General features: G+C 43.7%; 1 protein-coding gene across 2 annotated transcripts in view; it reads right to left on the reverse strand.

The window, feature by feature from the left end:
* Positions 1 to 16,561, reverse strand: part of LOC311124693 (dihydropyrimidinase-like) — a 54,054-nt gene extending 37,493 nt beyond the window's left edge. The window contains exons 1-6 of one of the 2 annotated variants that reach the window (XM_084158325.1): positions 16,139 to 16,561; positions 11,091 to 11,249; positions 10,180 to 10,359; positions 1,764 to 1,953; positions 1,420 to 1,576; positions 836 to 977 (exon numbers count right to left, since the gene is read on the reverse strand). In XM_084158325.1, coding sequence (XP_084014451.1) covers positions 836 to 977; positions 1,420 to 1,576; positions 1,764 to 1,953; positions 10,180 to 10,359; positions 11,091 to 11,249; positions 16,139 to 16,390 — 1,080 coding nt within the window. In that variant the 5' untranslated portion in view covers positions 16,391 to 16,561. The remainder of the gene's footprint in view (positions 1 to 835; positions 978 to 1,419; positions 1,577 to 1,763; positions 1,954 to 10,179; positions 10,360 to 11,090; positions 11,250 to 16,138) is intronic. The other variant, XM_084158326.1, reaches the window with a different exon arrangement.
* Between the last annotated feature and the right edge of the window lie 9,048 nt (positions 16,562 to 25,609).

A 25,609-nucleotide genomic window follows, 5' to 3' on the forward strand; every position in this document is an offset into this window, starting at 1 on the left:
GGCTAAAGCATTTTCCTGAGAGAAGGACAGAAAGAAGTAAGGGAGGGAGGAAGGAAGGAAGAAATGGAAAGAGAAGGACAGAAAGAAGGAAGGGAGGGAGGAAGGAAGGAAGAAATGGAAAGAGAAGGACAGAAAGAAGGAAGGGAGGGAGGAAGGAAGGAAGAAATGGAAAGAGAAGGACAGAAAGAAGGAAGGGAGGGAGGAAGGAAGGAAGAAATGGAAAGAGAAGGACAGAAAGAAGGAAGGGAGGGAGGAAGGAAGGAATAAATGGAAAGAGAAGGACAGAAAGAAGGAAGGAATAAATGGAAAGAGAAGGACAGAAAGAAGGAAGGGAGGGAGGAAGGAAGGAAGAAATGGAAAGAGAAGGACAGAAATAAGGAAGGGAGGGAGGAAGGAAGGAAGGAAGAAATGGAAAGAGAAGGACAGAAGGAAAGCGAGCCTGCTGCTGCTACAGTCCAGTCTGCTGCGACTTCCACTATGACAGTTTGGATTGATTCTGACAGATAATAACTTCCTTGATGCACATAATAAATGGCATAATATCAATTATTATCTTCTCTTCTCACAGCAGAAATGACACTTGGCACCTATTAACTCCTACTATAGAATTGAATCAACCGTCTGAAAATAGTACCACTCATTTTTGTAGGGCCTGTATCCTGGACACAGATTAAGACTAGTCCTGGACAAAAAAATCACTTTCAATGGAGATTCTCCATGAGTCTGCTTTTTGGTTTAGGACTATAGGTTTAATCTGTCCGGGAAACTGGCCTATAGTGTCTATAATAAAAAGGATGTGATAGGCCGGGGGAGCAGAATGAGAGGCCTAACTGACAACGCCCTTCTCCCAAATGACAGACATCCTGTCCTCCACTCCGTTGACTCCGTTGGGGATCTTTGTAAAGTCGTCTTTGCCCAGGGCCTTCTGACACACAGAGAATGTGCAGTTGTCTGTCCCAGTCACACTGAGGTCATCACTGGAAGAATGAAACAGAAGCATCTACATCACTAAACGGTAAGGCAGCCATCTTTACTGCCTGTCATTCATTTCTATTGCACCGACAATATGCAGTTACACTTCAATTCCTTTCTTTTTCAAAGATTCCACTGTGTTTGGCATTGTTGTTCACCTTCCCAGTTCCTGTGTTCCTGGGTGGTCGGTAACACTGTGTTACATACACTCCACTTTGACATATATTATGTGATGTATGTTATAAACAGTCATGACTGTTGGGGTCATATGCTGATAGCACTAGTCATGACTGCTTATAACATCTGTTATGTCATTGTTATGACAGTGTTATGGAGCACTTATGTGACAGTGGATGCACGGAAGGTGTAACCTAATGTGCTTTACTCAGTGAAAGGGCAGAAGAGGAACAGTGAGATCAGGTTGATATTGGCTAAGGCTCCACATACTTTGCCAGTAGGTCCATGAGGTATCCCGGGGTGCTGGGGTCGGGCCTCAGAGGTGGGCCCATGACGAACTTGGCAGCGTGGGCCCAGTCTTTGTGCCAGTAGTGGGTGCCATCTGTACCCAGTCCTGCTGCTATGGGCTCACCAAACACCACACGGCCTGTTGGGGCACAAACATCTCTACAACCATGCATACATAACACAGATCACCATCCATGTCATGTTTAGCCTCTCTCTCACTCTCTCTGTCTCTGTATGTCTCTCTCTCATTCTCTCTCACTTTCTCTCTCTCTGTCATTCTTTCCCACCCACAGTTCCTCCCAGCAGGCAGTGTCAGGCCCCCTCACCATCTCTGCGTGCGTTGGACACTACCTTAGCGGCAGACTTGCTCATGACGTGGACCACATAGAGCGGGCAGTTGACAGCGTGGGCGATGGTGATGGCTCTCTGAGTGGCCTCAGCCTCCACCTCCTCAGGACGACACAACTCATGACCCTCCGGACCTGTGATGCCCAGGGACAGCATCTTCTTAGCCCCCTGCCAAGTGAGAGAAGGTCAGTTTAAAAAATGCCCCCTAAATGGCAGATAAAAAAAAACTGCCTGTGTGACACAGATAAACTTTTGTGAAATATTCACAGAAATAGTTACAAAAGGTTATACAAGTAGGAGCAGATTAGCATAGAATATTACACCATGACGCAAATAGGTTTTCCTCAGGTAGCGTTGAGGGAGGAAGCTGACATGTTACATGCTTTTTGACAACAGACAACGGGTGTATTACAAATACTACTCTATGGAAGTTTAGTTGCTAATCGTTTACATAAAATATTCATCAAGGAGTTGTAAACTCACTCTAAACATGCTGCCAATAAATGTATGTATCTCCTGAATAGTTTCTGTCACCAAAAACAGACTACAGATTGGGCATCTGCTGTCCTCTAGTGGTTATTCTACAGACCTCAACTTGGAAAAGAAAGTTGACAATCTAGAGCTAGAACATTCCAACCTGAATCAAACAGAACTAGGTGTTGATCCTTGGACTTTTTGTGTAACTGATATTGGATTGAGTGAACACTGATTTTAGTATCTTTTCAGGTTAACACCGACCCACCTGTTCAGCTTAAACAGAGGACAGTTACTGTAATGAACCTTGCCCCTTAAGACATTGACAAGGAATAAATTAAATAAGAGAAGTCAAATAGTTTCCCCCCTTAGTAAATAATTTATTATGCATAGAATCTCTTTGCTTCCACATTGCGGCAACATAGAAACCTTCACAGCAACATTACTTAATTTTCAAATGTGAGAAAGAATGAATGCTATAGTGAATGACAGAGGAGTAAAATGATCAATTATAAAATGATAAACATAAAAGCTATGAACTGTAACTCCAGTGTCATGAGATTGCAAAACATGACACTGCAAAACAAGTTTGGTTTGGTTCCCGTACCTCATATGGTAGAATGAAATAAGCTACTGTTCATGTGCCGTTATGTAGGCCATGACACATAAATGGTATTCTTATGTCCTATATCACATGACCAAATGACTGCCAATGATAGGAGTATGTTGGCTGTGTTCTAGGAAGCACCTTGATGACACACGATAAGGTACATGAGATGAAAGGAGATAATAGGACCGACAAAGATGAAGAAGACTGTGTGTCTGTTTGCAGTGGGTTTTGTAATACTAGCATGTATAATAATAACATCCTCACGTGTGATATGTTATTGTCATACATTATTTGATTTGACATTCCATAGTTATGTTGGGCTGCAATATAATCAATGTGTGGACTCCTTATTTACCAACATGGGTAAAGAGTCTCAAAGACAGCACAACTAGATAGCAATAGCTATCCACTGAGGTGAGGAATGAAAACATGGCAGTGTGTCAAAGCGTGCTGTAGGTGCAGTGGTGGAATCAAACGCAGGACGCAGACGGATAATCCAACAGACTTTAGTAATGCCAAAACACGGCAAACGGACAATACTTGCCCGAAGGCGAAATACGCACGAAGGCGAAACGAAACAACAGCGCACAAAACAGGTGCGTAATAACTCCAGCGCAGTGGAGAGAAGCTCAACCGAGCGAAATACACGACTGACAAAATCAATAACACACAACACCTGACAAACACAACGAGAACTAAATAGGACACTAATGACACTAAATGAAAACAGGTGTGACAACAATCAGACAAAAGCAAACGAACATGAAACATACAACGGTGGCAGCTAGTATTCCGGAGACAACGAACGCCGAAGCCTGCCCGAACAAGGGAGAGAGGCAGCCTCGGCCGAAACCATGACAGTACCCCCCCCTTGACGCGCGGCTCCAGACGTGCGCCGACTCCGGCCTCGGGGACGACCCGGAGGACGCGGAGCAGGGTGCGTCGGGTGCCCACGATGGAATTCCGTCAGGAGAGACGGGTCCAAAATGTCTCTCCTCGGCACCCAGCACCGCTCCTCCGGACCATACCCCTCCCACTCCACTAGATACTGGAGACCCCCCATCCGACGTCTCGAATCCAAGATGGACCTCACGGAGTACGCCGGTGCCCCCTCGATGTCCAATGGGGGCGGAGGAGTCTCCCTGATCTCACTTTCTTGGAGTGGGCCAGCTACCACCGGCCTGAGAAGGGACACATGGAACGAGGGGTTAATACTTTTATATTCAACAGGTAGCTGTAATTTATAACACACCTCGTTCAACCTTCCCAGGACTTTAAATGGCCCTACAAACCGCCGACCCAGTTTCCGACAGGGCAGGCGGAGGGGCAGGTTCCTGGTAGAGAGCCAGACTCGATCACCGGGTGCGTACACCGGTCCCTCACTGCGGTGGAGATCGGCGCTCGCCTTATGACGTCGGAGGGCCCGCTGCAGGTGGACGTGTGCAGCGTTCCATGTCTCCTCCGAGCGCCTCGCCCACTCATCCACCGCAGGAGCCTCGATCTGGCTATGCTGCCAGGGTGCCAGAACCGGCTGGTAACCCAACACACATTGGAAAGGAGTTAGGTTAGTGGAGGAATGGCGTAGGGAATTCTGGGCCATTTCGGCCCAGGGAACGTACCTTGCCCACTCCTCCGGCCGGTCCTGGCAGTATGTTCTAAGAAACCTGCCCACATCCTGGTTTACACGTTCCACCTGCCCATTACTCTCCGGGTGGTAACCCGAGGTGAGGCTCACGAGACCCCCAACCGCTCCATAAAGGCCCTCCAGACTCTGGAGGTAAATTGGGGACCCCGATCAGACACAATATCCTCGGGTACCCCGTAGTGCCGGAACACATGGGTGAATAGGGCTTCGGCAGTTTGCAGGGCGGTAGGAAGGCCCGGCATGGGGAGCAAACGACAGGCCTTAGAAAACCGGTCCACAACGACCAGTATAGTGGTATTCCCCTGTGAAGGAGGAAGGTCAGTAAGGAAATCCACCGAGAGGTGGGACCATGGTCGTTGTGGCACGGGCAGGGGTAGTAACTTACCCCTAGGCAGATGTCTAGGCGCCTTACACTGGGCGCACACCGAGCAGGAGGAAACATAAACCCTCACATCCCTTGCCAACGTGGGCCACCAGTACTTGGCACTAAGACAGTGCACTGTCCGGCCGATACCCGGATGTCCAGAGGAGGGTGACGTGTGAGCCCAATAGATCAATCGATCCCGAACCTCGAGCGGAACGTACTTCCGACCCTCCGGGCACTGTGGTGGACTAGGGTCGGTGCGTAACGCCCGCTCGAGTTCAGCATCGACCTCCCACACTACCGGTGCCACCAGACACGACTCCGGCAGTATGGGAGTGGGCTCCACGGACCTCTCCTCCGTGTCATACCGCCGAGACAGCGCATCTGCCTTGCCGTTCTGTGACCCAGGGATGTACGTGATCTTAAAAGTAAACCTGGTCAAGAACATATTCCATCTTGCCTGGCGAGGGTTCAGCCTCCTCGCTGCCCGGATGTACTCCAGGTTACGGTGGTCCGTCAAAATGAGGAAAGGGTGTTGAGCCCCCTCAAGCCAGTGCCTCCACACCTTTAGGGCCTGTACCACGGCTAACAGCTCCCTGTCCCCTACGTCATAGTTCCGCTCCGCCGGACTGAGCTTCTTAGAATAAAAAGCACAGGGGCGGAGTTTAGGTGGCGCGCCAGACCGTTGTGAAAGCACGGCTCCTAGACCGGCCTCTGACGCGTCCACCTCTACCTGGAACGGCAAAGAGGGATCCGGATGCGCCAGCACCGGGGCCGAGGTAAACAGGTCCTTCAGCCTCCCAAACGCCCTGTCCGCCTCGGCCGACCACTGCAGACGCACCGGACCCCCCTTCAAAAGAGACGTGATGGGAGCTGCCACCTGTCCAAAACCCCGGATAAACCTCCGGTAGTAATTCGCAAACCCCAAAAACTGCTGCACCTCCTTCACAGTGGTTGGTGTTTGCCAATTACGCACGGCCGACACCCGGTCTACCTCCATCTTCACCCCTGACGCAGACAACTGATACCCCAAAAAGGAGACCGACTCCTGGAAAAACAGACACTTCTCTGCCTTCACATACAGGTCGTGCTCCACCAGCCTCCGCAACACTCTACGCACCAGGGCCACATGCTCGACACGGGTAGGCGAGTACACGAGAATGTCATCTATGTACACAACCACCCCCTGCCCCTGCATGTCCCTGAAGATCTCATCCACGAATGATTGGAAAACTGACGGAGCGTTCATCAACCCGTATGGCATGACCAGATACTCGTAATGGCCCGAGGTGGTACTAAAGGCTGTCTTCCATTCATCGCCCCCCCTGATGCGCACCAAGTTGTACGCGCTCCTGAGATCTAATTTAGTGAAGAAACGCGCCCCATGCAACGACTCAGTCATGGTCGCAATCAGCGGGAGTGGATAACTGTACTTCACCGTAATCTGATTGAGACCACGGTAATCGATGCACGGGCGCAAACCACCATCCTTTTTCTTCACAAAAAAGAAACTCGAGGACACAGGGGAAGTGGAAGGCCGTATGTATCCTTGTCTCAGAGATTCGTCTATGTAAGTCTCCATAGCTTTCTTCTCCTCTTGAGACAGAGGATACACATGGCTCCGTGGGAGCGCAGCTCCTGCCTGGAGGTCTATCGCACAATCTCCCTGCCTATGGGGCGGCAACTGCGTCGCCCTCGACTTACTAAACGCAATAGCCAAATCCCCATACTCAGGGGGAACGTGCAATGCGGGCACCTGGTTTGGACTCTCCACCGAGGTAGCCCCTACGGAAACGCCTAAACATCTACCCACACACTGGGCAGACCACTCCATCAGAGCCCTCTCCTGCCACGAAATGGATGGGTTATGGGTACTCAACCAGGGCATGCCCAGCACCACCGGATACGCAGGAGAGTCAATCAGAAATAGCTGAATCATCTCCTGATGACCCCCCTGCGCACACATTCTAAGTGGCGCAGTGACCTCCCTGATCAAGCCCGCACCCAACGGACGGCTATCTAGGGCATGAACGGGGAAAGGAACATCAACAGGAAGAAGGGGAATCCCTAAAGCTAAACAAAACTTCTTATCAATAAAATTCCCAGCCGCGCCTGAATCTACCAGCGCCTTATGCTGGGAATGAGGTGCTACCTGTGGAAAACGCACAGGCATACAAAAATGTGCAACAGAGAGCTCTGGGTGAGTGGGGCGCCTACTCACCTGGAGGGAATCCCCAGTGCGGGACCTGTCGTCCTCTCCCCTAGGAGGCCATCCCCAGCACCTAGCCGCGGTGTGTCCTCCCCGACCACAGTTGGTGCAGGGGATGGACCCCCTAGTAAGCCGACCCCTCCTCTCTCTAGCGCCAGCGCCCCCGAGCTCCATGGGGCACGGCTCGGAAGCGCTGGAGGGTGAAATGGACGGACCCCCCTCGGAACGTACGCGGGTAGCTAGCAGGTTATCCAGCCTGATGGACATGTCGACCAACTGGTCGAACGTGAGGCTGGTGTCCCTACAGGCCAGCTCCCGACGGACGTCCTCTCGTAGACTACACCTGTAGTGATCGACGAGGGCCCGATCATTCCACCCTGCATCTGCCGCTAGAGTACGGAATTCGAGGGCGAACTCCTGAGCACTCCTCCTCCCCTGCCGGAGGAAGACCAGACGCTCCCCCGCCGCTTTCCCCTCCGGGGGATGGTCAAACACCGCCTTGAAGCGGCGGGAGAACTCGTCGTAAGTTATGGTGTCCGTGTCGATCCTCCTCCACTCCGCGTTGGCCCATTCCAACGCCTTCCCGGACAGGCAGGAGATCAGGGCGGACACGCTCTCATGTCCCGAGGGCGCCGGGTGCACGGTGGCCAGGTACAGCTCCACCTGGAGAAGGAAACCCTGGCACCCGGTCGCGGTCCCCTCGTAAGCCCTCGGGAGCGAGAGTCGGACTCCTCGGGGTTCTGGTGCGGGAATAGGCTGACTGGCCGATGGTGCTGGCACGGAGGGTGGCGGTGGAGGCGTCCCCCAGCCTCGGATGGTGGTGATCACCTCCTGCAGTGCGGTCCCCATCTGCAGAATCTGGTCACCTTGTTCCCGGACCCTGTCCTCCAGAGTCGCCTGGGCTGCTGCGGCTCCTGCTGATTCCATGAGGTGTGTTATTCTGTCAAAGCGTGCTGTAGGTGCAGTGGTGGAATCAAACGCAGGACGCAGACGGATAATCCAACAGACTTTAGTAATGCCAAAACACGGCAAACGGACAATACTTGCCCGAAGGCGAAATACGCACGAAGGCGAAACGAAACAACAGCGCACAAAACAGGTGCGTAATAACTCCAGCGCAGTGGAGAGAAGCTCAACCGAGCGAAATACACAACTGACAAAATAAATAACACACAACACCTGACAAACACAACGAGAACTAAATAGGACACTAATGACACTAAATGAAAACAGGTGTGACAACAATCAGACAAAAGCAAACGAACATGAAACATACAACGGTGGCAGCTAGTATTCCGGAGACAACGAACGCCGAAGCCTGCCCGAACAAGGGAGAGAGGCAGCCTCGGCCGAAACCGTGACACAGTGTCTTCAATGTTAACTAGTTCAAGGACATACTGTGCTGCATAGATAGATGGAAATATAGGTACTTTATTAATCCCAGAGGGAACATTTCTAACCAGTACCTTAGAAAAAGTATTTAATGACCAACTGTCAAATCTTACATCACCAAGAGTAGAACTTCATCATCTAGACTTTTCTGCAGACCCTGTAAAGGTATTTTAAACTCCAACATAACACAAACATGTGGTTCAAAAATAACAGCAGCCTTGAAAGTTTTTATTTACTGCAACAGGGATGTACAGTAAGCACAAACATTTCAGCAGGTGCAGGTCAGAGTTTTCCTCCCTTTGCACATAGTTTTGCATGGCTTGGATAGGGTTAGTTTTGCATGGCTTGGATAGGGTTAGTTTTGCATGGCTTGGATAGGGTTAGTTTTGCATGGCTTGGATAGGGTTAGTTTTGCATGGCTTGGATATGGATAGTTTTGCATGGCTTGGATAGGGTTAGTTTTGCATGGCTTGGATAGGGATAGTTTTGCATGGCTTGGATAGGGATAGTTTTGCATGGCTTGGATAGGGATAGTTTTGCATGGCTTGGATAGGGTTAGTTTTGCATGGCTTGGATAGGGTTAGTTTTGCATGGCTTGGATAGGGTTAGTTTTGCATGGCTTGGATAGGGTTAGTTTTGCATGGCTTGGATAGGGTTAGTTTTGCATGGCTTGGATAGGGTTAGTTTTGCATGGCTTGGATAGGGTTAGTTTTCCATGGCTTGGATATGGATAGTTTTGCATGGCTTGGATAGGGTTAGTTTTGCATGGCTTGGATAGGGTTAGTTTTGCATGGCTTGGATAGGGTTAGTTTTGCATGGCTTGGATAGGGTTAGTTTTGCATGGCTTGGATAGGGTTAGTTTTGCAAGGCTTGGATAGGGTTAGTTTTGCATGGCTTGGATAGGGTTAGTTTTGCATGGCTTGGATAGGGATAGTTTTGCATGGCTTGGATATGGATAGTTTTGCATGGCTTGGATAGGGTTAGTTTTGCATGGCTTGGATAGGGATAGTTTTGCATGGCTTGGATAGGGTTAGTTTTGCATGGCTTGGATAGGGATAGTTTTGCATGGCTTGTTTCTTGTTTAGTCTTCTATTAGGTTACATCAGGATTAAACATTAACCTAAACCAATGACCTCTGGAATACTTACACACTGAGCAGACAGTCAATAGGAACTCCTGACTGAACCTTTCTCAATATAATGTATTTCCTTAGTCTGTCAAAATAGGTAATTTGTATTTTCTCACCAACAGTTGATAAATTAACATTTGTTCAGTCCTGGTTCATGGGATATTGTATGGGTACATTGTTACCCACAAGGTTCCATGTTTTTTTCCGGGGAGCGTTCAGTACGACAGAACAGTGTGCAATGTTAAATTCAATGAAAGCAGTAATGTACTGAATGACCAGTTGAAACATTTTGTGATTATGGTGGCCCAGATGGCAGTTACCATATGGTTTGCTGCATGATTTTTACGATTTCAAATGGTCACACTTAAATTGATCAGGGCACACCTCACCACACCCACCAAACGGGAGCAAACTTACCTCAAAGGCTGTTGAAGAATGGTGCGTACCATTTGGTGAAAATGTGTCGTTCAATACAAACCGTCACACAACATTGCAAACATTGAAGCGAACTGAACGAACCCCTGGTTTGAGCCATATTGGCTGTGTTGTGGTCAGGAATGTTTGGGAATACCTCTGCAATAAGGTCTCCATTCTCTGCGTGCACCTGGGCTATAGCTCCAATCTCTTTGCATTGGGAAAATGCAGCATACAGCTCATGGTCTTGAAGCATGAACACATCCTTGTATGCCATGAACATCTTGAAGGAGTTGACACCTTTCTCTTTGGCCAAAGTCTCCATTTCCTTCTTGACCTAGAAGGGTTTTAGCAAAAAGCAAATTAGTTTTGGTGCTTTTCTTTGCAATGCTGAGAGATAAGACTGTTAACATCTCTGTAAAAACCATGTATTGACATACTGTCCATCCCAGGTCTCCATGGAGTCTATTACCACATGGTATTTTTTTAAATAAGTAGATATTGCTGAGATTAAGGCCGGGATTCAGTTCTTTGTTGGAGATGCACCTTTTAAAGGCAATATTCCCGCTTTGGTGGAGACAGCATTCACCATAAACACATTTTTTGTCTCAAGTGGAAATTACCTTTAAATGTCAAGCACGCTATAACGCTGATCTACTGCTGACTGGATTGAATCTACAGTGACAGTGTCCCTCATTTTCAAAACAAGTCTGCTATTTTATAAAATCCCTATAGATTTGATGGCGTCAGGCCAGAATAAACAACGTTTTAAGTCCTGCCCAATCTCACAAAACATTCACAGATCAAGACAAATAAATGAAACATTTCAGTCTGGGACAGAAATATCTACTTATTTTGTAACGATCTGTACAAATGTAACTGATGGGAACCCTAGTCTCTTACTTGGGATAGAAATACAGGGTGCAGGGAAGGCTACCTCGTCACACGAGCATGAGTCTGATGCATAAAATTTTTTTGGGTTCTGATGGCCAAATGTGATATTTTTATTTTCAGGTTAGAAAATAGATTATAGATAAAACGGGCATGATGGCCCTGATGTGGCACTACCTTGTCGCTCCACCATGTGACGGCCACATGGAGGGAGTAGTCACAGCAGACCTTGGCGTCAGCCGTGTCCCTCCACCTATCATAGGCCTCCAGCAGGGACGTGCCTCTCTGGGGGATCACAAAGTCTAGGATCATGGTGGTCCCTCCTGCCAAGGCAGCCTAAGTGCAGAGAGCAGGGTTAGGGTTTAGAAAAGGGGTTAGGATGTAGGGTTTAGGGGTGGTGGAATGGGGTATATCCAGGAGGGTGGTCCCTCCTGCCAGGGCAGCCTGGGTACAGAGAGCAGGGTTAGGGTATGTTGTATATAGGTTAGGGTTTAGAGAGGGGTGGATAGGAGGGGGTAATGTTTACGGTGTAGTCCAGGATCATGATAGTGCCTCCTGCCACTTTCCAGGACAGCGTGGATAGAGATGTACGGAATAGGGTTTAGGTTCCATGGATAGACATACACAGAACAGGGTTTAGGTTCCATGGATAGACATACACGGAACAGGGTTTAGGTTCCATGGATAGATATACACGGAACAGGATTTAGGTTCCATGGATAGAGATACACAGAACAGGATTTAGGTTCCATGGATAGAGATACACGGAACAGGGTTTAGGTTCCATGGATAGAGATACACGGAACAGGGTTTAGGTTCCATGGATAGAGATACACGGAACAGGATTTAGGTTCCATGGATAGAGATACACGGAACAGGGTTTAGGTTCCATGGATAGACATACACGGAACAGGGTTTAGGTTCCATGGATAGACATACACGGAACAGGGTTTAGGTTCCATGGATAGAGATACACGGAACAGGATTTAGGTTCCATGGATAGACATACACGGAACAGGGTTTAGGTTCCATGGATAGAGATACACAGAACAGGGTTTAAGTTTATTGTTTAGTCCCAGGCCATGGTCCAGCCAGGGCAGCCTGTACAAACATAGAACAGGGTTAGGGTGTAGAGCGGCGGCCTGGGCACACCAAGGGTTCGGGTTTAGATAGGGGTGTTGATGATAAGGGGTGAGGGTTTATTCCAGGATCATGGTGGTCTGGTTCCTTCTGTAAGGACAGCCTGGCTACAGAGAGCAGGGTTAGGGTTTACTACAGATAGCGTTTGGGGTTAGAGTGTAGACAGATTATGTACAAGGAGAGAATGCAATCCATGCTTTGGTTTTGTTAAAAATAGCCACTGTACCAACCACTAATATTAGATGTAAGTCAATGTCCCTCAGTTCGCATAATTTTCATTCCATGCCCAAATCATCTCTGCAAGGGAGTTCAATTACTTGGTTTAAAGTTACTTTGAGATAATTTGAGCATGACATAATGGCATTTCCCCATCTGGCCTGGGTCCCAATCTTTTTTGGGGTGTAAGACGTAGTGTTATTTTGGGGAAAGTTGTGTTTCCATAGCTAAGGCTGACACTAAGGACTTGTGAAGAGCACAATCAACAACCTCTGAATACTCTGAACAGTTGCTTTGAGAAGGAAAATGCTCAGTTGTTGTGTTAACAGTCAATAATTGTAATGCATATTAACTAGGGCACATTGATTTAAGGCCCTTAATCATATCATTATACATTTGTACCAGTTGAATGTAGACACGGAAATCAAAACGTTTTTTTGTAAAAAAAATAAAACTGAAATATGTTATTAAAATATGCAAATGAGGTGATATCTCATTAAATATGCACATATGTGCATATCGCACAACTCTATTTTTCTGGACACTGGATGAAGTAAGCCTAAATATTTTGGTTTCATTTTGTTAAGACACTTCAGAACCGGACTTGTCCAGAACATATTGTGGATAAATACTTTTTTCATCTTACTAAAGACATGTACATAAAATGCATGTTTGGTGCATTTTTCCAAAGAAAAGGTTATCTACAATAAAAAAAATATGCCAACATATCAACAATTCACTCTGGGCAAGTCTGGAGAATATATATATATATATATATATATATATATATATATATATATATATATATATATATATATATATAAGGATAACCACACAACATTTGGTGAATGCAGAAGCTTCTGAGTTGGCATGTGGGAAGAGTCTGACTTTCGGGAAATGGCAGTTAAAGGCAAGTACACTGAATTTAGACTACCAAACGCTAAACACCTATTTAGACCCAATCACTACCTCTTCAAAGTACACTATATATACAAAAATATGTGGACACTCCTTCAAATTAGTAGATTAGGCTATTTCAGCCACACCCGTTGCTGACAGGTGTATAAAATCGAGCACACTGTCATGCCATCTCCATAGACAAACTTTGGCAGTAGAATGGCCTTACTGAAGAGCTCAGACTTTCAACATGGCACCGTCATTGGATGCCACCTTTCCAACAAGTCAGTTCGTCAAATTTCTGCCCTGCTAGAGCTGCCCCTGGCCAACTGTAAGTGCTGTTATTGTGAAGTGGAAAGGTCTAGGAGCAACAACGCCACACAAGCTCACAGAACAGGACCGCGAGTGCTGAAGCGTGTAGCACGTAAAAATCGTCTGTCCTCGGTTGCAACACTCACTACCGAGTTCCAAACTGCCTCTCGAAGCAACGTCAGCACAATAACTGTTCGTCATGAAATGGGTTTCCGTGCCCGAGCAGCCGCACACAAGCCTAAGATCACCATGTGCAATGCCAAGCGTCAGCTGGAGTGGTGTAAAGCTCGCCGCCATTGGACTCTGGACCAGTGGAAACGTGTTCTATGGAGTGATGAATCACGCTTCACCATCTGGCAGTCCGACGTACGAATCTGGGTTTGGCGGATGCCAGGAGAACGCTACCTGCCCCAATGCATAGTGCCAACTGTAAAGGAGGAATAATGGTCTGGGGCTGGTTCGAGCTAGGCCCCTTAGTTCCAGTGAAGGGAAATCTTAACGCTACAGCATACAATGAATTACATTCTAGACTATTCCGTGCTTCCAACTTGTGGCAACAGTTTGGGGAAGGCCCTTTCCTGTTTCAACATGACAATGCCCCCGTGCACAAAGCGAGGTCCATACAGAAATGGTTTGTCAAGATCAGTGTGGAAGAACTTGACTGGCCTGCACAGAGCCCTGACCTCAACCCATCTAACACCTTTGGGATGAATTGGAACACCGACTGCGAGCCAGGTCTAATCGCCCAACATCAGTGCCCGACTAATGCCTCACTAATGCTCTCTTTATACTTTTTCAGTATAAAAATACACTGCAGTGTAATGATGATGTTGATGATGGGGGGTGGTTGATCACACCTCTCAATGAAACGTTATGGAGGAGTGCACTTTACAGGGAAGTGGTAGGCTACACTGTACTTTCAGCACTGAAAAATGTAAACAACAAGTTTACTTGCATTTCTGCAGCATCGGCCATCTACTGCACATTATAATGCTTTTTTTTGTTTAATAGCCTACTGATTATATGTTTTTAATTATGTAAAGGTACAGTATGTATGTTTTAAACTTCATTAAATGGGGTTTTATGTAGCCTACCTCTAATACAGAAAAGACAGACAACTACAGTGCCTTCAGAAAATATTCACACCCAAATGTTGTGTTACAGCCTGAATTTTAAATGGATTACATTTAGATGTTTTGTCACTGGCCTACACACAATACCCCATAATGTAAAAGTGGAATTATGTTTTTTGAAATGTTTACATATTAATTAAAAATGAAAAGCTGAAATGTCTTGAGTCAATAAGTATTCAACCCCTTTTGTTATGCCAAGCCTAAATACGTTCAGGAGTAAAAATGTGCTTAATAAATTGCATGGACTCTGTGCAATACTAGTATTTAACAGGATTTTTGAATGACTACCTCATCTCTGTACCCCGAAACATACAATTCATTATCTGTAAGGTCCCTCAGTCGAGCAGTGAATTTCAAACACAGATTCAACCACAAAGACCAGGGAGGTTTTTCAATGCCTTGCAAAGAAGGGTACCTATTGGTAGATGGGTAAAAAAAATATGCAGACATTGAATATCCCTTTGAGCATGGTGAAGTTATTAATTACACTTTGAATGGTGTATAACTACACACAGTCACTACAAAAATACAAGCGTCCTTCCTAACTCAGTTGCCGGAAAGGAAGGAAACTGCTCGGGGATTTCACCACGAGGCAAATGGTGACTTTAAAACAGTTACAGAGTTTAATGGTTGTGATAGAAAAATACTGAGGATGGATCAACAACATTGTAGTTACTCCACAATACTAACCTAATTGACTCCTAAACATTTGGCAAAGCAATTCACTTTTTGTCCTGAATACAAAGTGTTATGTTTGGAGCAAATCCAATACAACACATTACTTAGTACCACTCTCCATATTTTCAAGCATAGTGGTGGCTGCATCATGTTATGGGTATGCTTGTACTCATTAAGGACTGGCGAGTTTTTCAGGATAACAAATTAACAGAATGGAGCTAAGCACAGGCAAAATCCTAGAGGAAAATCTGGTTCAGTCTGCTTTCCACCAAACACTGGTAGATTAATTCACCTTTCAGCAGGACAATAACCTAAAACACAAGGCCAACTAGAGTGGAGTTGCTTACCAAGAAGTCAATGAATATTCCTGAGTGGTTCGAGTTACAGTTTTGACTTAAATCTCCTTGAAGGTCTATGGCAAGACCTGAAAATTGTTGTCTAGCAATGATTAACAACCAATTTGACAGAGCTTGAAGAATTTTGAAAAGAATAATGAGCAAATGTTGCACAATTCATGTGTGGAAAGCTTTTAGAGACTTATACAGAAAGACACACAGCTGTAATTTCTGCCAAAGGTTATTCAACGAAGTATTGACTGAGGGGTGTGAATACTTATGTAAATGAATTTGTGAACATTTCTAAAAACATCTATTCACTTTGTCATTATGGGTTATTGTGTGTAGATGGGAGAGAAAGACATCTATTTAATCCTTTTTGAATTCCCCAACAAAATGTGGAATAAGTCAAGGGTTATGAATACTTTCTGAAGGCACTGTAATTATTTTTGTTCTGATTTACTAGAGAATATTCCTAATGCAGTGAAATCAAACAACACAAAACTATTCTTACCTTAGTTCCAATATGGAAATCATCTACTGCTTTGGTGCCCATAAATGCCAACTCCATGTGGGTATGGGTATCGATACCACCCGGTATCACCAGTTTATCAGTGGCATCTATAACGATAACTCCGACCGGGATTTGGAGGTTTAATCCGACTTCTTTAATTTGTCCGTCTTCAATGTAGACATCACTGATAATGGAGCAATCCTCGTTCACAATTTTCCCTCCTTTTATAAGAATCCTGCTTTGGTTTAACATTTTTTCTTTCTCTTTTAGAAGCTCTGGGCATAGGCCTATAATGTCAGTTAGAAAATGTTTTGCTGAGATGGGACATACAACGAACAAATATTTCACAAGTAGACACACCTTTCACAACAAGAGAGAGAGACAAAAATACATTCCCAGGAAGTAGCCTAGATTTCGCAATATTTAGCAAACTTGACCAGACTTGCAGGTCCTCGGTCCCCTAGGACGTTACTTCCATAAAAAAATTGTTTTCACTCAATTTATCCAGATCACAGATGGCAAGCATGTGCAAGTAAAAATTGTCTGGTAGAAAGTGAGGAAGAAATTAACGTGCAGTAGACCTAAAGTGTGTTTGTCTCCATGAAGCTCCAGGGACCACCCATTTTATGGTGGGCTTTCGGCCCTTCCCACAAATAGGCCAATGATTGATGGATTGCTGACTTCTTGCTTTCCAACATTCCCAGAACATGAGGTTAGTCAAAGGTTACAGCCAGAGCCGGCCCTGGGCTTAAGCGACATAGGCGGTCGCCTAGGGCCCCCAGCCGCTAGGGGGCCCCGACCGGACACAAAGGGCACGTGCCCCGGATGCTAGGAACTCAGTCGGGGTCTCTACTTACTGTTGAGAGTTAGAATAGTAGAATACACAAGGTGGAATTTCGAAATTTGGTTGTGCATCAGCAGTTTTACACTTGTTACAGTGGGGAAAAAAAGTATTTAGTCAGCCACCAATTGTGCAAGTTCTCCCACTTAAAAAGATGAGAGAGGCCTGTAATTTTCATCATAGGTACACGTCAACTATGACAGACAAAATGAGGAAAAAAAATCAGAAAATCACATTGTAGGATTTTTAATGAATTTATTTGCAAATTATGGTGGAAAATAAGTATTTGGTCAATAACAAAAGTTTCTCAATACTTTGTTATATACCCTTTGTTGGCAATGACACAGGTCAAACGTTTTCTGTAAGTCTTCACAAGGTTTTCACACACTGTTGCTGGTATTTTGGCCCATTCCTCCATGCAGATCTCTTCTAGAGCAGTGATGTTTTGGGGCTGTCGCTGGGAAACACGGACTTTCAACTCCCTCCAAAGATTTTCTATGGGGTTGAGATCTGGTGACTGGCTAGGCCACTCCAGGACCTTGAAATGCTTCTTACGAAGCCACTCCTTCGTTGCCCGGGCGGTGTGTTTGGGATCATTGTCATGCTGAAAGACCCAGCCACGTTTCATCTTCAATGCCCTTGCTGATGGAAGGAGGTTTTCACTCAAAATCTCACGATACATGGCCCCATTCATTCTTTCCTTTACACGGATCAGTCGTCCTGGTCCCTTTGCAGAAAAACAGCCCCAAAGCATGATGTTTCCACCCCCATGCTTCACAGTAGGTATGGTGTTCTTTGGATGCAACTCAGCATTATTTGTCCTCCAAACACGACAAGTTGAGTTTTTCTCAAAAAGTTATATTTTGGTTTCATCTGACCATATGACATTCTCCCAATCCTCTTCTGGATCATCCAAATGCACTCTAGCGAACTTCAGACGGGCCTGGACATGTACTGGCTTAAGCAGGGGGACACGTCTGGCACTGCAGGATTTGAGTCCCTGGCGGCTTAGTGTGTTACTGATGGTAGGCTTTGTTACTTTGGTCCCAGCTCTCTGCAGGTCATTCACTAGGTCCCCCTGTGTGGTTCTGGGATTTTTGCTCACCGTTCTTGTGATAATTTTGACCCCACGGGGTGAGATCTTGCGTGGAGCCCCAGATCGAGGGAGATTATCAGTGGTCTTGTATGTCTTCCATTTCCTAATAATTGCTCCCACAGTTGATTTCTTCAAACCAAGCTGCTTACCTATTGCAGATTCAGTCTTCCCAGCTTGGTGCAGGTCTACAATTTTGTTTCTGGTGTCCTTTGACAGCTCTTTGGTCTTGGCCATAGTGGAGTTTGGAGTGTGACTGTTTGAGGTTGTAGACAGGTGTCTTTTATACTGATAACAAGTTCAAACAGGTGCCATTAATACAGGTAACGAGTGGAGGACAGAGGAGCCTCTTAAAGAAGAAGTTACAGGTCTGTGAGAGCCAGAAATCTTGCTTGTTTGTAGGTGACCAAATACTTATTTTCCACCATAATTTGCAAATAAATTCATTAAAAATCCTACAATGTGATTTTCTGGAAATTTTTTCTCTCAATTTGTCTGTCATAGTTGACGTGTACCTATGATGAAAATTACAGGCCTCTCTCATCTTTTTAAGTGGGAGAACTTGCACAATTGGTGGCTGACTAAATACTTTTTTCCCCCACTAAATGTCAGTCACTGACTGTCACTCAATTAGCCCATGTCAGCTAAATCTTTTTAGATTGTTAAGTTAGTCTACCCAGCAGCTATTTAAATCATGGCCGAATTACCGACCAGGCACGAAGGGACCCTGACCTTCAGGACGACCCTATTGATTTTGTTAGTCAATCAGATATCATATTAACATGGCATGAGTCATGGCAAAAGGTGTAGAATTTCAGGAAATGTGCTTTAAAACTGAAAAGATTTCTCTCCACCCCATGGCAAAATGTTTAGAATTACAGAAAACTTGCTTTAAAACTGCAACATTTTCTCTACACCCCATTCTCTGGCCACTAGAAGCTGACCAAAGTGTATTTCTGAGGACGCATTCAGTAGGCAAACTGAAACCACAGACTTTCAGATAACATTGTGATATTCCTGGAGCACTCAACACATCACATCTCTTTGTCTCCTGAACTGTTTTTGTTGTTAGCCATTGGGAGAGATGAGCATTTCAGTGCAGTGGATTGGTTGTCAACAAGAACATCACATCAGTTCAGTTCCCACAACTTTTTTCATCCATTAGTGTATTAAAAAGAGAAGAAAAAAAACAGAGACATTGGAGAGACAAAGATGCATGTGGTGGGGAGATAAGACAGCGCACAGGGCTTAGGAAACACCTAACCTTCACAGTACTGCAATAAACAATAACATATGACTTAAGAGGATTTACATAAGATGAGAGCCCTAATCAGTAGGAGACAAACCAATGAGGAAGCAGTGGCATCTTCTAACTAAAACAGAAACTCTCGATGCAGCATTAAGAAAGTTCCGATTCAGAGTGGATTTAGAAAGCTGCCGTTGGGCATTGTTGTTGTTCCCTGAACTAACTACACAGGTCAGGTGTAACTGTAAAAAATATATATATATCCAGGGAACGCTAAACCGAACGTGGGGTTATATGAATTAAAAAGTGCCAAAATGGCCATTGTCATTCAAAGTGACTTGATTGTTTTTCGTTCTAGCTCAGAATGTCCTAATTTTTCCAATCTCTGTAATACTTACTTATTATTTACTGGTATAACAGTTATGTTAAACTATTCCCATTTCAATGTCAATATTTCTGGCAAAACAGAAAATGCTTTTCCTAATCCTATTGATCCCCTTCATTACCTCTGTGTGTCTCTAGTAGCGGTACATCCTGCCTCTTCCTGGTACTGCATTATCTTTTATACTTCTTTAGCATTTTTTTTATGCTTACAGGTGTCTACAAAAAACTTATTTTGAAGGAATGCACATTAAAGGGAAAGCTAAGCGGACCCCATATGTGCATGCTCAATCTGATTAATCTATTGTTAAATGTTATTTGTCCCATAAGGATTCAGAAGTGTTAAGGAAACACAGACATGCATAGACCCAGACTGGTAGATTGCATTTCCACTAATTGTTGCCCAGATGGCAGTGTTCTCTTCAGATTGAACAGACATTGAAGAGACTAATAGAAATTTGACTCATGCTTTCATAATCCTGGAAACATACACTACCGTAAACAAACAGACAAATGTTTAAAATTATTCCACTTTTGAATGATCATTATGTCAAATGATCTTAACCTGAGTAAACATAATACCTAGAGTAAACAAATATCTCTATATTGTGTTGGTTATATTGGAATAATATTGCATTTCTTTGATATATAATAATAAAACACCTTATTGCACTCATACCCTTGGACACACACAATCTAAGATACAGTACTGAAATAGAGATTTCAAATGATCAGTCCTCCATACATAATGATTTATCAAATATCAGTAGATGATCTGTAATCAATAGAACTAAGTGGAAAAAATTCCATAAGGCATCAAATTGAGCAGGAAATGATGTAATATTCCCTGGGACTGTATGGAGGTGAAAACACACTGCGACAACAGTACTTCAAAACATTTGTCAATCACATTGTTGCAGCTCAAGCATCACAAGGCAGGCAGCTGTTGAGCAGACTAAAAATGTTAAGCTTCCAACAATGGAAAGGCAGAAAATGTGAAGGGAAACAATTAAATTACGCCTTGCATGAAGTTTGCTTTTCATTTTGTGAGGCAAATTTAGTGCCATGGTTAATCATTATGCTGTTGAACACGATTTGCAAAAATATTCAAGAGCTTTATGTGCCTCACTGCCCCTTCTGTATTGAAAAATAATGGGCCTCTATCCAATTAAAACCTGCATTAAATCTCTAAAGTATTACATGCACTTTAGCAGTATCTCTCTGATGAGGCTTTTCTGTATGTGCAGATCCTGACAGAGCCTCAGAAAGGACAGCTTTTTGACTGACTGCTCTCTCTATTCCAGGGCTTGGATTGTATTGATACAGATTGTTCAAACCCCTCCACTGAACCCCTGTTCAGAACCATGCTTAGTTAGCCTAGTATGTGGCATGAGAAATGATGCATGTGATACTGTACTGTACTGTAGGTAGAAGTCAGGGAATAAAGCATGATATTCTAGCTTGATATGTTTTCTTCAGCTTGAATATAACCTTATTAACCACCCTATTTTTATCATGATTGTTGTATTTTCAAACCAATTAAACATCAACACGTCATGATAGTCTTACCTGATCAAGAGCAGAAAGGCCAAACTATTCCAAAACATCACGTGATTCATTGTTCTGTAATAAGGGCAACAGTCCAACATGTGAAAAGATGATTTATGTGACCATCTGCTTTGTTTGATCTTAATTTCATTCTCTTTTTTGGTAGCTGAATTTGCATATACAGGCCCCATTCTTTTAAAAAAATCTTGAAAGGTGATGATGGATATGCCCCAGTATAGATCGATCCCTTTCACTAGTACCACTGCATTTTAAATCTACTGCCTCATTTCTCATTGATAAACTGACCAAATATGAGAACACATAACAGGCAGCTACTGTAGATGTTCAACAACCTCACTATCTACTCATGTTAATTAAAAGATTTGCAACTACACGTGTCTGAAGATAATCAAAATGTCTTCTCCTCTCAGTCCCAGATGTCTCCACGCTGCTGCAGAGCTCGTTTGCTGCAGCAATCTCATGTTTATTTAGAATTAATCAATCTACCCACAATTGAGTTAATTAATTAGTGTTTTAATGCTACACTTATAATTGCAATGCAGATGAATCCGTAGACAAAGCAATCAAATTATTGCAGCAAATATAACAGATTATTGTTGTTCAAACTTCTGTGTTACAAGAGGGTTTGGATCTTCGTCCGTCTCAGACAGGGTGCTTTTACAACCACTAGATGGCACCATTGAGTAACATTTCAACTGGTCTGTCCTCTGTCTGTCACAACTTGAATATCCACACAATTTGCAGTCCTAGTGTCCTTATTGAGTTAGTTTACATATATATAGGCTGTTGTAAGATATATGGGGACCTTTATGACACCTGCAGTTACAGATGCATGTCTACTTGTCATTACATTGATGGGCAACCAAAGGAATGATGATGTAAAGGTCGATGGACTTCTCAACCAGACAGTGTCAGGAGCAATAACACCCTGTTTTAAAAAGAAAGAGTGATATTTACATTTTTATCATGTGGAAATCAAAGAGATCATTTCCCAGTGCCTTTAAGTTGACATAATATTGAATCTGTTTTTTCCGTGAGGTATGAAACATGACATCATGTTTCCTCTCTAAATGTCACAGGGTTTGTGTTCTCTCCAGGAAAATATTCACAATGGATTGGTAGTACTGAGCAGAGCAATCTATTTGATTTAGTCCATACAGTATTAAATACTTCAGAATAAAATTCCCACAAATTTGAATTCCCAATATTTAATTTCATACAACATATTGATTCTATATACACTGAGTGTACAAAACATTTGGAACACGTGCTCTTTCCATGATATAGACTGAACAGGTGAATAGAGGTGAAAGCTCTTATCCCTTATTGATGTCACTTGTTACATCCACTTCAATCAGTCTAGATTAAGGGTAGGAGACAAGTTAAAGAAGGATTTTTAAGCCTTGAGACAATTGAGACATGGATTGAGTATGTGTCATTCAGAGGGTGAATGAGCAAGACAAAATATTTAAGTGCCTTTGAACGGGGTATGGAAATAGGTGCCAGGCGCACCGGTTTGAGTGTGTCAAAAACTGCAATGCTGCTGGGTTTTTCATGCTCAACAGTTTCTCGTGTGTATCAAGAATGGTCCACCACCCAAAGGACATCCAGCCAACTTGACGCAGCTGTGGGAAGCTTTGGAGTCAACATGGGCCAGTATCCCTGTGGAATGCTTTCGACACCATGTAGAGTTTATGCCCCGACGAATTGAGTCTGTTCTGAGGGGAAAAGGTGTTCCTAATGTTTTGTACATTCAGTATATACGTCAAGGAAAAACATGTTAATGGTCTCCAACAATGACTACACACTTACAGCGTTAAAAGTGATTTAAAATGTTGAATTAGCTTTTTAAAATGATTTAATTTACTCTTGTGTTTTGTTGACATAGTTTGTATTCAGGTGTGGGTATAGGCCTCCCGAGTGGTGCAGTGGTCTAAGGCTGTGCCACTAGAGATCCTGGTTCGAATCCTGGCTCTGTCGTAGCCGGCCGTGACCGGGAGACCCATGGGGCGCACAATTGGCCCAGGGTAGGGAATGGCGGGCAGGGATGTAGCTCAGTTGGTGGAGCATGGTGTTTTTTTAAATTAAATTAAAAATTATGAAAAATAAAAATAAAAAGAATGTGTGCACTCACTAACTGTAAGTCGCTCTGGATAGCGTCTGCTAAATGACTAAACAAAAAAAACAAATTAAAAAATTAAAAAAAGGTATAGTGCTCAGTCATATCCAAATCACCAACAGCACAGTCATTTTTTATTAAGAATTCAATTACTTCTGCCAAATCATAATACTTTCCTTTACCAATGTTTATAAATTTTCAGGCATTTCAGGAACATACTTGAATCATTTCACACCCTCCTAGTGAAAAAAAGCAACTGATGATTATTCTCTGCTCCTTTTAGTTGATCGTTACTGATGATCTGCACAGATAGATATGATGTGATGAATACGTATGCTATCGTATTACTGCACTGCTCTACTAATACACTCTCTGCACCACAGATTCCCTCGCAGATACTCTGACTCAAAAGCAAAGTGTTTTGGGACGACAATTAGAATATCTGGAGATTTAGATATATCACTTTTTTAAAAACATTTTAGTCATTTAGCAGACACTCTTATCCAGAGCGACTTCCAATTAGTGAGTGCATACATTTTTCATACTGGCCCCCCGTGGGGTATATAACTTTAACTTAAAAAAACACCGATTATAAATCGCTGTCTTAAATGTATTTCTGTTATAGTTATTTGGGTGTGTTAGTTACAAAATAGTTAGCTATTCACAATTATTTTGTAACTAACACACCCAAATAACTATAACAGAAATACATTTAAGACAGCGATTTATAATCGGTGTTTTTTTAAGTTAAAGTTGTGTACACCTTCTGATGTTAAAAAGCAGATCTCCACTTACTGTCATGTCTATCGGCTTTTTCCTGCTCTTCTGTCCTCCCTGTCCTGTTGTAAAAAAAAAGGCAGCCCTATAGAATCACAACATTTCAACAAGTACATCACATGACTTTCCACATAACAAGTGGATGCAATGCTCTCTTCCCTAATTTCCGGAGAGCACTGTAAGGCAATTTATTCTACTGGTAAAGAGAGAATGTAAATACAGGATTTAGAAAAATGAGTTGTAAAGAGAGGTGTTAAAGAACACACTGCATCACATACTCCACATTTACAATGTCATTCAGTACAGCTAAGAGACTGTTTTTTAATTGTGTTAAATAGTTTAATTATGACAATTTTGGGGCTTCATTTATTTAGCATTGCTTTCATTAGTGCATGAATATGGAGATTTGTCTGTCTGTTGTTATTTTTGCCATAGTACAGGACAGAAGCTAAAAATGATCTCTGGACTATAGTGTCAGTGTATTGTTCTGTAAATACTTTCTGGATATGTTGTTTCGAATTAAAGTTTACATGTAGTGGTTTGTGTGTAGGCTACCAGTCAGTCTGTACAAAGTGGGCATACGCTGTCTATTTATAGCATACTGGTGACTATCTAAGCTTTAATACTTTGGGTTGTCGCCTGGCCCCTAATTCCCAGCATGCTTTGAAACATGTAAGTCTCTTTTCAATCAGTTTTGAGCATAGCATCGATATTGGCTGTGTTTGTGGCAAGAGGAGGCACTTTGGCGGCTTGATGTGAGAGAACTGTCATGGGAGGTTTCAGCTTGACCCAGCTTCAACACACCAATGAAAACAAGAGGAAACAAAAAAAACTACTATATTTAACCAAATCTGCGGCTTACTCCGAAAAACACACGATAATGATATCCTCTTAACACGCCATGAACACTGGAGTATTACAGGCCTCATGGCAGCGACAGCCAGCATTCAAGATGGCAGAAAATAACAACAACAATTAAAGCCGTAAGACCATTGTTCTCTCCCTCTCTATTCACCTTCAGTTGTTTTCTCAAGAATAGTACATGAGAATGAACATTGTGACAACAATAATTAACTATAAACCTTACAGAGAATAATTTTTCATGACGAAATACTGTTGAATGTTAAACTGTATTTAAGAAATATGTTTGTAAGATGGCGCCGACAGACATGGCAGCTCTGCTTCTAGCTCCTATGCATACTACTAAATGAGTTCCTTATGGTTGTCAGTTAGTTTAGAATCCATTACTAGCTCTTTCCTATGTATTTGATAACATGTCATCACATGAGCTTTACTGTATATTTGTTCATTATTAGGTTAGCCAGAATAACTCTCTGACGGTTCCTCCCTCTCTCCCTCTCTCTTTGCATAACTAAAAATAGATATATCTTTTATGATGGGTTTCTTGTTGTTTTCCCGAATGTTAATTAGCGATTAGTTGGAAT

The sequence above is a fragment of the Coregonus lavaretus genome, assembly GCF_964263955.1.
Source record: "Coregonus lavaretus genome assembly, chromosome: 3".
In the NCBI taxonomy this organism is placed as follows: Eukaryota; Metazoa; Chordata; class Actinopteri; order Salmoniformes; family Salmonidae; genus Coregonus; species Coregonus lavaretus.